The 15641-nt window shown below is 33.8% G+C and overlaps 1 protein-coding gene and 1 long non-coding RNA gene across 2 annotated transcripts; both read left to right on the top strand.

Annotated features, from left to right (window-relative positions):
- The first annotated feature begins 5917 nt into the window (after positions 1 to 5917).
- Positions 5918 to 7556, top strand: LOC133870149 (stemmadenine O-acetyltransferase-like). Its single transcript, XM_062307207.1, has one exon. It carries the CDS (start codon positions 6040 to 6042, stop codon positions 7402 to 7404), a length of 1365 nt encoding a protein of 454 aa, XP_062163191.1. The 5' UTR covers positions 5918 to 6039; the 3' UTR covers positions 7405 to 7556.
- Positions 7557 to 10350: 2794 nt separating this feature from the next.
- Positions 10351 to 12911, top strand: LOC133870116 (uncharacterized). The gene is made up of 2 exons (XR_009900639.1): positions 10351 to 11154; positions 12516 to 12911. It is a non-coding gene; the product is annotated as an uncharacterized LOC133870116 (long non-coding RNA).
- The last annotated feature ends 2730 nt before the right edge of the window (positions 12912 to 15641 follow it).

Below are 15641 nucleotides of genomic sequence, written 5' to 3'. Positions count from 1 at the left end.
TTTTCCTTTATGCAGTATTGTAATGCCCCTATGACATATAAACACTAGCAAAGTGACTCTGCATATTTCTTGTATATCGCATAGGGAAAAATGAAAAGTCAGGTCCATGTGATTTTAAAATGTTCTAAGAGTTTCTTGTGCTATCAAAAATAACAAATTAATCTCTACTATCACATTCTGTCAAAAAACTTGATGAATTCTTATAATGTCACATTAGATCCAATGAAATTAAAACATGTACATGTCACCTATAATAAAAAAAAATATATACAATATATATAATATTTAAACTAAAAATTTTAAAAAATATATATTAAAAACTAAATATACAAAATTTTTTAGAGAGACAGTGACAAATTTTTGAATTTTGGAGAGTATATTATATAGTTTTGAGTGGATAATGAAGATGAGATAATAGTTTGAAGTGGACATTGACAGTGGCCTATGTTGTGTCCCCCTAATGACAAAAATATCATTCATGAAATTATTAAAATAAAATAAAAATCTAAAAATATATAAAATAACAAAAATTTATACAAAAAAAATAAATAAAATAAAAATTGGTTTTTTTTTTTTTTTTTTTTTTTCCGTTTGTTTTACAATTTTCAGTTATTTTTTTTGCCTTGTTTTTTTATTAAAAAAATAGTTATTTTTCGTTTTTTTTTAAAAAAAAAAATATATTTGTCCTTTTTTTTAAAAAAAAGTTTTTCTTCTTCTTTTTTTTCTTCTCGAATTTATAAGGACATTTTTGTGTTATTAAAAAAAATATGGTCATTTTTGTCTTTTTATTGGTCTTAGGAGGGACATTGACATTTTTTTCGTAGTTTGAGAGGAATATTGACACAGTTGGTAGTTTGAGGAAGACATTAATAATTGAGTGATAGTTTGAGGAGAATATGTGTATTTTTCCCTTCTTAATAATATCTTTCGTCATCCTAAAGATATATGCACGTAATTGTTATTGGGTAGGAATTTGTAGTCTTTTATACATAAGCCTATTTAAGGCAACGTATTATGAATAAAAAGGCATGCAACATTGCACTTTGATCGATTTCACAAACTTGTGAATCAGCAATGATTTATATCAAAATTGAGTAATGATTCATCACCGCTCATAGATATCTCTTTTCGATCACCATCTTGCCTATGTGGCAAAGTGGCTCCCCACTACCTTTTGAGTTTTAAAAATAAAATAGGAAAAAAACAGTTGCACAACTGTTGTGCAATGTCTTAGAGACATGGGGTGGGTCTCATCCCATGTCTCTAGAGTGGTGTACAATAGTTGCACAACTGTTGTACACCAATCACCCCTCAATAAAATAACGTGGGGAATTACCTTACCACATAGACAAGGTGGTGAAAAGTACTGGTATCTATGGGTGGTAGTGAATCATTACTCATCAAAATTATATATAAAAAAATAATAATAAAATAATAAAAACAAAAAAAAAAAAAAAAAAAAGAAAAAAAAAAAAAAAACACAATAGGAATATACACTGTGAATTCCAAAATCTTTGACTTTGATGATAGTGTTATTTAGGGTATTACACTTTTTACTACAAATTCCTTACAAACTGATGTGGTAGTCCATATTTTACATATCATGTTAATCACTAATTAAGGCATCGTTTGGTTCATGAAATGGGTATTCCATTAAAAAAATGAATAGTTATTACTAGGAATGAGGAAGAATGAAACAGAATAATTATTTCAATTCCTTACTTTGATGACAACACATATACCGCAATTGGAATTGACCCAAAATTACTAAAAAATGTACATAATTTCTTTCTTTTTTTTTAAAAAAAAAAAAAAACTCTAATCTTAAAAAGAATAAAATAAAATAAAGAAATGTTGGATCTTAGATTTGTGGGTGGGCGGCCACCCACAAATCTGATCTAAATTATTTGTTTTTTTTTAAAAAAAAAAAAAAATTCTTTAATTTTTAATTAATTTTATTATTATTATTATTATTATTATTATTATTATTATTAAGTTTAGTTTTGAAAAATTAAAGAAAAATATGGTTTTTTTTTTTTGAAAAGGTTGTTTATTTCCTCATGAATAGCTATTCCTTTAAAAAGATGAAAGGAATAGCTATTCTTATTCCTCTTCTTAAGGGAATAGTTATTCCCATAGAATAGTTATTCTAAGGAATAAGTCCCTACCAAATAAATGAATAGCTAATTCAATAGAATAATCATTCAATTCTAAGGACTTATTCCGCAAACCAAACGAAGCTTAAGTTTCATATTAACTGATGAGGTAGTCCATAATTGGTAAAATAAATAAGAGATTGAGGTTGACAAGTCAACCACTTATTTCTTTAAATAGTAAGTCATGTTTTCTGTTTAATCATTTAACCACTGCCACATAACCTGTAAAAAACAATTAGTAATAAAAGATGTAATATTCCTAGTAGCACTTAATAATTAAATTTACTCGTCAAATTTTGTTGCTTGATTTTTTTACCATTAATATACAACCTCGTAAGTTTATAAGAGAATTGTAATAAAAGTTGTAGTACTGTAAGTGTTTTCTATTTTGATAACTAACTCATCAAGGAAAATAAGGATCCATTTGGTTTTATGGTTTCAAAACATGCGATTTAAAAAATAGCGTTTTCAAAATATGTGTTTTTAAAAACACATACACTTTCTTACCTACAATTACAAACGTAAATTTTTCTTCGTTTTTAAGCACCATTTTCTAAAAATATACACTCAAACAAAACATTTTCTACAATTTAATCACTTACTTTAACATTGGCCCACACTTGTAGGATCAAAGTCATTTTTTATTAGGTGATGTCCAACATGTGAAATATTTAATTAAAATGGAAGGTGAATATTTGACGGAAACAATGTTTAAATTCAAGATTTCAGCTTTGGGTTGGAGAGCCGGAGACACACCAAAAAGTTGCTCCCCAACTCAAATTTTGTGAAATCTTTTGCCAAGGAACATCAACCATCACCAGATCTAACCCGAGGGGAACAAAACTCCACAACTCTAATGGCTATGAGACACCTAAACTCCACTTGATCTAATCAAGGAGGGACAAAAACATCCCTAACCCTAGAAGGGCGAGGAGGGAAACACCACCGGGAAGAGGGAGGCGAGGACGCTCCCCCCCCCCCCCTCCCCCCCAACGCCCAGAACACCCAGTTTCTTTCTCAAACTCTCCCTCTCTAGAACGGGACCCTTTCTCTCTGTCACAGTGCTGGGAGAGGAAGAAGGGTAAAGTTGGAGTCTTGAAGAAATGAAGAGTTCAGAAGAAGTTTGAAGAATAAGTGGAGTTGCAAGAGACACATGGCTGAGGAAGATGAGTAGCTGGTGAGATGTGTTCCAGTTGGAGTCACTAGTGCGATCTAAATCGGTGCGTCAAAGAGAGTGTATTTGGGCCACTTAACTTAGTAAATAAAGGCTAGCTTGATAGGGCCTTATGTGGGCCTTTTATTATCTATGTCTTAGTGGCTTAATTGTAAGGGGCTATAAATATAAAGCCTCAAAGTTGTTAGGGTTATCTTTCTGGCATTTATTACTTTTATCTTCTAAAGGGTGACACCTCGAATCTGCCATTTTATTACAATTCTCCTAATTTTCCAACACCATTAATGATACTATCAGAATTCCTCCATTAATCTGCCTTTTTCCACTCTCCCCCAACAAATTTATTCCTATTCAATCAAAGTCCGAAATCAATATCTACCCTAGTGTCCCCCTCTCATTTGAAGATTGACCACCCTCCACCTCGATCCCCTCACTGGCGTTTGTTCAAACTCCCAACGTATTAACCCTAGCTTACACCCACCCCCAAGCCCTAGTCCAACCACCCTTGCGTCCATGATCACTACTCCCTAGCCCAATTCCCGTTAGCTAGGGAGATTAGTTTCTTGAATAATTCTTTCAAAAAGATAATAAGAGGATATATTAGGAACAACTTAACTCAATAAATAAATAAATTAAGGGAATTGGTATGCAGTTAATTGTATCGATCGTATGAACCATTTAGTCCTACAACATTTTTCTAACATGGAACTCAATTCTTTTTCACTTTCGTGTGAGTCCATTACCATATCAACTAAACTCCTCCCTTGAGCAAGAGTTTTTACCAGGTGCTCACTTGTCATCACCAAAAACCAACACTCATAACTATGCATTGAAGCCATATTATTTGCCCAGAAAAGAAAAAGTTTACAGTTGTAGTTCTATCCTCCGTTGAATTTTGATTTCAATTCTCTTTTATTTTGTTACTCAATTTATCACTATTTTTAAGGAAGATTATTTACCGTCAGTTGTTGTCCCCAATAAAAAAAATAAAAAATAAAAAAATCAACTTTAAAACATTTTAATTTTTTTTTTTTTATATCATATCAATAATTTTTTATTATTATTTAAATAAAAATTTTATTATAATAAAAAAAATTTCTATTTTATATTACGTCAAACACTTTTTATTACCGCTTAAAAGAAAAAAAAAAAAAATTCCCCCTCAAATATGAGGGAAAGAGGTTGCGAAACAAGGCTTACTCCTGCATGGCTTCAGCCTCCTTTCTTTCTTTTAATTTGCATTAATGATCCGTACGCTGATTAGCCAACCTAGATCAACTAATATCATAGCTAGCTCTAGCCAAAATGGGAACTAACTGGATGTGCACACGTCTGGCTAGATGAGTGTACCCACCTAGCTAGCTAGCTAGGATACATGTTGGAACTTAATCAATAGGTCGGCTCGGCGCGCGTTTCATTAATTAATACAAAGACAAATTAGTTGTAGAACACAGCTGCTAGCCATAATTTTTTTTTTTTTTTTAATACAACAGAAACCATTACAAAACTAAATATAAAAAACACAAATACAAAAGGGCTTAGGCAACCCAAAATATAATCTAAGAATGTAAGTACGCGGGAGCAATGCTTCTGAAGATGCAAGCCCATTAGCTTGAGGCACGGATGCCACGAAGCCGGGGTCACCAATGAAGGTGATTTCACAAGTGTATTGAGTCACAAGGACCCAAACACCAAAACAGAAGTAAACAAGAGAAGAGAAATACAACAAATAAGCCCAATAAAACAAACAAATAAACACAAAAACAGCAGCAACAAGACTGATGGAGGCAGGGTGGGAGCCCTCCCGGGAGGCGCGTGAGAGCCACGCGCCGCCCAAGGACGGCCTCTTAGCAGTAGGGAACGGCGGAATCGACCGGAACCACCGGGGGTTGGTGCGGAAAGTGGAGGAGGGTGCTATCGAAATCTGCACGCGCCGGTTGAATCCAAGAGAGTACTGGCGCGTAGGAGAAGCACGCGCCTTCTTCCTGGCGACGGAGGAGAAGGGGAAGACCATCGGCAGACTCCAGAGACTCCGGCGAACTCAATGTTGAGGAGCAAGACCAGAGAGAGAGGAAATTATTAAAAAAAATTATGGTCATTTTTATTTTTTTTAATGGTCTTATGAGGAACATTGACATTTTTTTAGTAGTTTAAAGGGGATATTGACAAAATTGATAATTTGAAGAAGACACTAAAAATTAAGTGATAATTTAAAGAAAATATGTGTATTTTTTCCTTCTTAACATTATCTTTGTCCTCCTAAAGAGAATTGTAATAGTACCGTAAGCATTAAGATAATACCGCGTAAGTTTATAATGGAATCGTAACAAAATTTGTAATACTGTAAGCATTTTCTATATAATAGAACTTGTATGTAGAAAATTTATATCCTAAATATATATATTAAGTAATATATTAAGAGAGTTGACGCCGTCATAATTGACTTCATCACAACCATATGCTGGATCGAATTGGCCGGTGTATATTAAATTTGGTTACAGTACTGCCAAAATCGATGACTTGTTCGATTGCCGGCCACTTGGGTTTTGGAGGTTATATATATGTATATATATATATATGCTTGTGGATCACTGAATAATCCTCAACTCTTTTCTGTGAATATATCTTGAGGTTACTTGCGGCGCTTGAGAAAAACTTGCTCTTTTTTGCCGGAGTGAGCTTCCTAAATCTCCGTGTAGAAAGGCTGAAATGGAGGTGGAAATTATTTCCAAAGCATACATCAAACCCTCTTCTCCAACGCCCCCTAACCTGAAAACCCACAAGCTCTCATTCTTGGACCAGTTCATTCCTTCCGCCTATGTTCCCGTAATCCTCTTCTATCCCATGAATCAAAGCACGGGCCATTCTGTTGCTGATATCGTCTCTCAAAGATCACAACTGCTAAAGCAATCCCTATCAGAAACCTTAACTCACTTTTACCCATTTGCTGGAAAAGTCAAAGACACCATCTCCATCGATTGTAATGACGAGGGGGTTTACTATGTAGAGGCCCGAGTAAACTGTCATCTTCTTGAATGCCTCAACCAACCCAACACTGCTTTATTCTACCAATTTCTTCGAGGAGAGGCCCTTGGGAAAGAGCTAACCGCGGGAGATCATGTTGCTATGATACAAGCGAGCACCTTTGCATGCGGCGGTATTGCCATTGGTGTACTTCTTTCCCACATGATCGCTGATGGAATTGGCATGAGTGTCTTTCTCAAAGGTTGGGCTACCACGGCTCACAAGGCCCGTGAAGCTGTATTATGTCCTAATTTTGACGCCCCATCAGCTTTCATTCAAAACGATGGACACTCTAGAGAAGAGTCTTACACTTACACCGCTTTGTTCAATCCCTTCTTCAAATCAGGCAGGTTCCTTTCAAGGAGAGTTGTGTTTGATGCCTCGGCCATTGCATCACTCAAGGCCAAAGCAACAAGCCCAAGCGTACAAAACCCAACAAGAGTTGAGGTTGTCTCGGCCCTGCTTTGGAAATGCATGATGGCTGCTTTCAAGGCCACTTCTGGTATCCATATGCCAACTTTTATCATCCATTCGGTGAATTTCCGTCGAAGAGCAATTCCACCATTCGTAGAATCTTCAATGGGAAATTTAGTTTGGTCAGCATTCGCATCATGCACGGGCGAGGAGATAGAGTTGCCGGACACAGTCCGTAAGCTGAGAGAAGCAATAACAAAAATCGATGGTGATTTTGTGAAAAGCCTACAAGGTGATGGGGGGTTTGCCAAGCACCGTGAGCTTGTGAAGGAAATGGTTGGGGCATGCGCAAGTGCGGCAAGTTCTAGTGGAATGAATTACATTGCGTTTACGAGTTGGTGTAACTTTGGTCTCTATGACATTGATTTTGGGTGGGGAAAGCCGATATGGGTAAGTTCGGTTGGTTCGAGCGGCAATTCGGAGGCCGTGTTCTCAAATCTGGTTCTGCTAATGGACACAAGATCCGGTGATGGAATAGAAGCGTGGGTGTCGTTAGATAAAGAAGATATGGTTGTGTTAGGACAAGACAAGGAACTCCTTGCTTTCGCTTCCATGGATCCTAGTCCCATAAACTAGAAAATATATTGCGATGTAGGCTTGATCATGCATGTTGATCAACAAATCTGTTCAAGTGTTAGAACAATATTATCTAAATGTTTAATTTTCCTTTTTCCTATATGCATGTAATATTGCAATACCCCTATGTAATATTTTAAAATGTTCTGAGAGTTCCTTGTGCTATGCAAAAATAACAAATTAATCTTCACTATCCAATTCCGTAAAAAATATAAACTTGATGAATTCTGTTAGTGTGCCACGTTAGATCCAATGAAATTACGACATGTGTCATCTATAATATATATATATATATATATATATATATATATATATATATATATATATATATATTAAAACTAAAAAATTTAAAAATATATATATATTGAAAACTAAATAGAAAAATGTTTTGAGGGAGAATATATTATATAGTATGGAGTGGACATTGACAATGAGATGATAGTTTGAAGTGAACATTGACGGTGGCCAATGTCGTGTCCCCCAAATGACAAAAATACCATTCATAAAATTATTAAAATAAAATTAAAACTAAAAAAAATATATATATTTAAAAAATATAAAATAACTAAAATTTATACAAAAAATAAATATATAAAAATAAAAACTGGTTTTTTTTTCTTTCGTTTGTTGTATAATTTTCAATAATTTTTTTGTTTGTTTTTTTATTTAAAGAAATCGTTCTTTTTTCTTTTTCTTTTTTTTTTTTAAAAAAAATTCTTCTTTTTTTTCCGAATTTAGGACATTTTTGTCTTATTCAAAAAAAATATGGTCATTTTTGTATTTTTATTGGTCTTAGGATGGACATTGACATTTTTTTGGTAATTTGAAGAAGACATTTTTTTTTTTTTTTGACATGTACGTCCACACAGGAGGGTGGAGGAGGGATTCAATCATGAGGCGTGGTCCCAACTGATTGAACTATCATTTGAAGACATTTGAGGAAAACATTGATAATTGAGTGATAGTTTGAGAAGAATATGTGTATTTTTCCCTTCTTAATTGTAGCGCCCCGACTTTATATAACAAGTCGAAAGTGAAAATTTTATTAATTAACCACAAGATGCTACTTTTAAAACCTCAAACAAATAACGCAACGGAAAACTTGAATAATTTTTTCCTTTGAATTGACCTCATAGACATATACAAGAAACTAACCAAAGCATCTATATCATTATACAAATTCATTACATCTCACAATGCTAATACATTATACAAATTACTACAAATGAGGAGGAATTGACTTTGGCAAAGTCTACGCCTCCCAAAGCACTACAAAAGAATTCCCTTCGATAACGTCTAGGCTCGCACACAATCTATCGCACGTGACACCTAAACCTGCAACACAAACAATATCTAAATAGTCGTAGTGTTGGCCACGTCTGCATAGGTGAAAGTATGAGTCCACCACCTCAGCAGTATAAAACCTTACTAACTTTAAACAATAAGCTGTTTTTAATTTTTCTACTATGGGATTACAATAATAGCTACACTAGGTTTTATGTTTCATCAAAGCAAACCATAACTAATAAAGTAAACATTGTAGAGAAATTAATCTTTTACAATATGCGCACACCTAAGCAAGAATAATTCATAAGCATCAATCTCTATCTCATGAAAACTATTTCACAATATATGGACACATAACATATGTAATGCTTTCATTTATTCTTCTCATACTTTCTCATTATATTTTTTTTTTTCTCACATAAGGGCTCGTACTCCCTTTGGCTTACCAGAGGCCCGTACTCCTCTGCGTTTACGGCTGATGGGGCTAGTACTCACCACGATTAACTTCTTCAATTGTATTACAGCACTGGGGCCCGTACTCCCGATATTATTATTATTAAGTTAACAACACTGTGTAGCCCGTACTCCACACATGTAGGGGTCCATAGTCCCAAATGCATTATTCTCTTATTATCGTTTTCGTAGTCTTAACTCATTGTTTTGCATTCTTGTTTCATCATCATTTCTTATCACATTCTCATCATGCATTACATTCACATTCCAACAATCATATGCAACATCATGCCATTAATAAAAGGAAATAATTCTTTACTTTCACAATCATGCCATATCCAACATCTTTTCTTTAACTTATTTTTGACACATCTTGTAACACCCCGTATTTTAAGATATTAAATAAAAAATCTTAAACAATGATTTAAAACTTAATAATAAGGCAAAATAATAAATATGAATATTTATGAAAATAAATATTCATTTATTAAGAAGCGTTTATAGTTTTAGTTTAATAAAAGTTCAAACGAACCTTAAACTTTGGAATAACAAAAATAGGATCAAACGAACTCCGTTTTTGTCGATTCAAAAGCCAGAACGTTTACCTCGAAGTCCTTTAGCTACTTTCCGAATTTCATAATTTTTGGACTTCGTTAAAGGTACAAGAACACCCGCGAAAAATACCACCCCTGTTTTGGACGAAAATTCATATATGTCATTATTAATTATTAGGCCTTTGATTTTTATCAAAATCATCATTACCCATTGATGATTTTGTCTATCCATGAACTTAGTTCCTTAATTTTCAGCTCTTAGACGTTATGAAGGTTATAGGAAATTAATTGTCTAGTCAGAAGTTAAGTACTAGTTATTTTCTCTATGTTAGAAACAAAGGATATATAGTTAATTATAGATAAGAGATATGATAAGGTTAATGATTACTAAGATTCCTTGATGAGTCACCACCAGATTCAGCCCCCTTTCATCACAACTTGCTGCTCAAGTTGCAGCTCCCAACTGTGGATCAGCTTAGCCCCAACAATCTTAGCCTTCCATTTGTGTTTAAAAGAAAGTACAGCTCCCTTAACCAAAAAAAAATAAAAAACATCTCACCTCTAAACTTGCTGCCCAAGAACCTCTCCAAGCCGTTGGATCAGATCAACACCAAGCTATCACAATCGTCCAAAACAATATAAAAGGAGGCGAGCACCCCCATTCATTTCACGCCAACTTCTCCTTCTTAATTCTCTCGGCTTCCTTTGTTTTTGCAGCAACGAAATTGCAGAAAATACACTCTCTTCCTCCCTCGGTATGTTTTAGTTTACAGCAGAAAAACTAGGAAGCCAGCTCCCCAAAGCACAAACTCACCCCTCCTCCTTTCTCGGCTTGTAACAGAATTAGCAAAGAAAATTCTGTCTCTCTCTCTTTCTGTCTTTCTCATTCGGCCAGTAGCATAGAAAGCAGGAATAAACGACTCGCTCTCTCTGGTTTTCTATTTATATTTTCTGCAGAATCACTCACTCTTCCTCGCTTTGTGTTTCGGTTGAATAGCAGAAAATTAAAAAAGGAACTCTCTGTTTTCTCTCCCAAAACAGCAGCTCTTTCACGGACAGCAACTCCTCTATTCCTTTTCTGGTTTTGTCTCACGTATAGTAGCAAGTGACGACCCTTTCCTTCTCTTCTTTGTTGCTGTTTTCTGCAGAAATCTCTCTTTTATTCCTCAGTTTGCAGAAAAATCAGCAAGAAGAAAAACCCTTCTTTGCTCTCACTTTTCTCGGTCTGTAATAGAAAAGAAAAGCAGCAAAGCTGCAGAAAAACATTCCTTGTTTACCTTCCTACTAGAAGCCCGAAAAAAAAAAGAAGAAGAAGAAAAAGAACCCTCTCCTTTTACTTTATTTCACGTCCAGCAAAGCAGCAAGCTCTCGGCTGCTCTCTCTCTGTTTTTTAATCCAGCCCTCTTCTCTGTTTCCACTTGGTCCAGCAGCAAGCAAGTTTCCCCTTCCATCCGTGGTAAGTCTCTCTCTTTTCTCTCTTCCTCTCCCTCTCTTAGAACTCTCTGTCTCTCTCGGGTTCACCTGCAGGGAAGAAAAAGAAAAGAAAAGAGAAACAGAGGTATATAACAAAGGAAATAAAAGATAAGAATAAAAAGATAAGGACAAAATAAAGAAAAAAGAAACATTTTGTACATTTACAAAATATATCACCTTAGCTTTGATAAGTTTTGTTTATTTATTTCATTAGTATTTTAAATGGTTATGATTTTATGAGTTTAAAAGTATTCTAATGTTTTCATGTTGTTGTTTTTAAACATGGTATTTCAAGTGGCGTATTTAAGTAATAAATCACGCCGTTGTGATGTCCGAATAAAATGTGACTATTTTATAAAAGTGCCGTTATAATGCTCGAGTAAAAAGTTCCTATTTTACAAAAGCGCTGTTACGCTGCCCTAATATTTTAAAGTATTTTAAGCATTATTGATACTAATACCGTTATTCTGCCCGAATTTTGTAAGAATAAAATAAGGTTATTATCGTATTAACTTGTTTTTAAACATAAATTTTATTATTTATATTTGGTAAGCTATTATGTTTAACTGATATATATATATATATATATATATATATATATATATATATATATATATATATATATATATATATATATATATATATATATATGTTTTTTAATGTTAAAGCTTTTATAATGACATTTTAACTAAAATTGGTTTGTTTGGGGTATGGAGTGTTGAACTAATGATTAGGTAATTCAAGGGAATTACTGTTTTTGGGGGGAATTTTATGCTGTTTAGGCCGAATGAGTTCTTATTGAAATTCCTAAAATGTTAACGATTTAGTCTATTAAGTGATAATGTTGATAGGTAGTATAATTTGGAGATCTATGGTTGCATGTTATAGGATATCTTAGTTTAAGTTTTTAGGTTTCAAATCTCAGAATATTTCTCTAAACTTCTTCTTGCAATTTATTTAGGTAGAAGGTAGCTAAAATACTGCTCAGAAAATATTAGGTAAGGGAAACACTCTCTCAAAACCTCGGCAAAGTTTTAATAGAATTTTTTTTAAAAGAAAAAGTCGGGAATTTTCTAAACTCTTTCAACTCTTTTAATATTACTTGTCTTTTTATATTACTATTATAATAATGCTCTTGTCATATGATGTGATTGAAATCTCATATGATCATACTTGGTTTATATTTGATACATGTGCACCATATAAATAAAGTTGGTAAAATCATAGTTCCCAAAGTATGTGCACCATATGAATAAAGTTGATGATATCATAGTATATGTGTTACATATACACCATATGAGCAAAGGTTGGTGATATCATAGCGTATGTTACATGTGCACACAGTTTTACCCCCGCGGTACCATGTCATAGACGATCCGGATCATATATGTGTTATGTGTTATGTGGGTAGCATGACAACCACACGGAAGGACGAAAGTGTGGGCTATCGGCCGGGTGGCCTTCACCTAGGGAAGTTCCCAACCCGGTACAGTTCTCCCTTGTGACAACAGGATGAGCCCATAATTATCTTTTGGGACGAGCCAAACGTGCGCCGATCATGGTTAAAAGCGGAATTGGGCCAAGGGAGGTTAAAACTTACAAGCTATATAAATGATACATGCATTTGATCTAATTATATTTTATTTAACTGTTTCTTTATTTGTAGCTTTATGGATGGCATAGGCCCCACCCCTAAGAGCAATATATCAATAAAGACTGGCCTAACTTTTGTATTGTGCATATTTTTTTGAAATTCCTGAAAATAAGATGTAATAACTAAAGAACTACTATATATATATATATATATATATATTCATATAATGAAATATAGCCACGTGCTATTCCTGGGAAAATGTGTGCATGCTTTAAATTATAGGGATGTGTTATAGCTCAAGTTCGAGTTCCCCTTATATCCCAAAATGGGGGCGTGACACATCTCATATCCTTATACAAGCGAATTCACGAGTTTTAATCGAGCCGAGCTAAGTTTATACGAGTTTGCATTGTTTAATAATCGAGTTTGATTTCGTGTTTACGAATAGCTCATTTAATAATCGAGTCGAGTTTATTCGTGTTCACGAATAATAACTCCGCTCGTTTACACCCGTCTGTCAACATCTGACTGTAAATCATCTCCCTTAAAAGTAGTGATATATTGAGTAACAAAATAAAAGAGAATTGAAATCAAAATTCAACGGAGGATAGAACTACAACTGTAAACTTTTTATTCTGGGCAAATAATATGCCTTCAATGCATAGTTACGAGTGTTGGCTTTCTGTGAGGAGTGTAGTTGGCGCAATTCTTTTTGGCCACCGGATTGAACTGCTTTGGTTTTCTCAAATATGAAAGAGTCATCCTTTCTCCTGGGATAAGCCTCACAATTCTTAAGGAAGATAACCACAAATTTCAAATCTTTGCTGCTGTGACTTGTAATCTTATTTGGTCTTATCGAAATAGAGCCTACCATGATGGCCTATCCTTTGATGCCTTACAAATGTCCAGAAATATTAATCAGGTTTCTCATGAACATATTCCAGCTTGGAAACAGCTTTCCCAATTCCCAGCTCCGGTTGATGACAAATGGAACCTCCTCCACCATCTTGGTTCAAAATCAACTTTGACACAACCATTCGATAAACCTACTCGGCACAAGCTACAGTGTGTCGTAATCATTACGGGCATATTATCAAAATGAACTCTCAAATCAGTAACAGGTGTCTACCCAAATATGGGAGAAACCTTAATTAGCAGCGAAATTGGCTATGTCACTAGCCTCTTCTCTCAACATCAAATAATTCATTCTGGAATGAGACTCTCAAATTGTCATCTTAGCTCTAGAATAGTCTCAAATTGCGCAAGATTAGTGAATCTCTTAAATTATCCATTATACCATTGACTCTATCTCAGCAGAGGCAGTGTGGTCGATCAGTTCAAAAAATCAATAGAAGTGCAAATTTCTGTACCTATTATGTGGCACATTGGGCCGCAACCAGAGTTAAAACTGACAACATTCCCATTACCCCCCTTCTTCCCTTATGAATTTGAATCCTCTCTATTTAAAATGGAAAGAATCCCCTCCTTCCCTTATTCCCTCAATTCCAATAGCGAGCGGGAAATGATCCTCCCTTCGTTTAGTTTCTCGGTAAGTACCAGTATGTTATATTCCCTTTATTCTAAGCCATGGCTTTAGTTTTGTAACTCCTTTTCAAGTATGAAGTATCTATAAAAGTAATAATAATAAAATAAAATAAAATGAAAAAGAAAGATTGGTTGATGCCTTGGTTTTATGCCTAGCTACCTCCTATTGCAATAGTACAGGTCTAAAGACTTGGGTAAGGTTTATATATATATATATATATATATATATATATATATATATATATATATATATATATATATATATATATATATATATATATATATATATATATTTTGTGTAAAATAGACTTGGGTAAAAAGAAAGTAGACATGTATAAGTTGTAATTTACTGTTTATCATAAGTTGATTAGTACAATTTCAAGATTAAAATATCGGCGGGGATGCCAAACAATATTAAGAAAGACTGGAAAGCGGGCTCAAAAAGATTATTATTTTTTTATTTTTTTGGTTGAAAGCGGTAGTTATCGATGTCATCATAAAAAATTAAAAATGGACACAATACGTCTCTCTTTCATTTAAGAAAGAATTGCTAAGTTTATTAGTGTAATTTTGAGATTAAAATATGATTTTATTTTATTATTATTATTTTGATTGGAATCGAGCAATTAACATAGAGGAATGTTAAAGCATTTTCTGGTGTTCTCCTGGTGTACATCTGAAATGACATAGAGGTAATTTTTTTGATTAAAAAATTACATCTATGCCATTCAAGATGTACACTAGGAGAACATTAGAAGATGCTATAGCATTCCTCATTAAAATATGAATTTGCTTGTCTTTGACGCTTGGTTTTAGGTGAGAAATCCGTGGGGATGACAAAAACAAATATAAAGAAAGATTTGCTAAGTCAATTCATATTTTTGGCCTCCTCACGAATCTCTCGCCTTAAACCAAGGGTCAAAAACACGCTCAATAATTATTCTAATAAAATATTTGTGGGGATGCCAAAAAAATTTTTATGTCCATGGGCCACTATCAATGTCCACTCCAAATGGATTAAGATCTCTACAACTATTTGTCCAAATTTGAGAAAATTCGGACAAGTGATTGTGAGATACCACTTATGGGATACACCTGATCAAATAAAAATTGGGTTATCCAGTCACTTATTCAGTCAAATGGGTCTTATAAATAATCTCTCACAATCATATTTGGATAAATAATTGTAGAGGATCTGATCCACTCCAAACTACCATCTCGTTATCAATATTCACTCTAAATTTTATAATATACCCCTCAAACTACAAAAAATTATCAATGTCTCCCTCAAAAATTTTATATATTTTGTTTTTAATATATATATATATATA

Source organism: Alnus glutinosa, chromosome 6 (genome assembly GCF_958979055.1).
Source record: "Alnus glutinosa chromosome 6, dhAlnGlut1.1, whole genome shotgun sequence".
In the NCBI taxonomy this organism is placed as follows: domain Eukaryota; kingdom Viridiplantae; phylum Streptophyta; class Magnoliopsida; order Fagales; family Betulaceae; genus Alnus; species Alnus glutinosa.
Note: the sequence above shows the minus strand (reverse complement) of the source record. Positions and strands in the feature narration are given on the sequence as shown.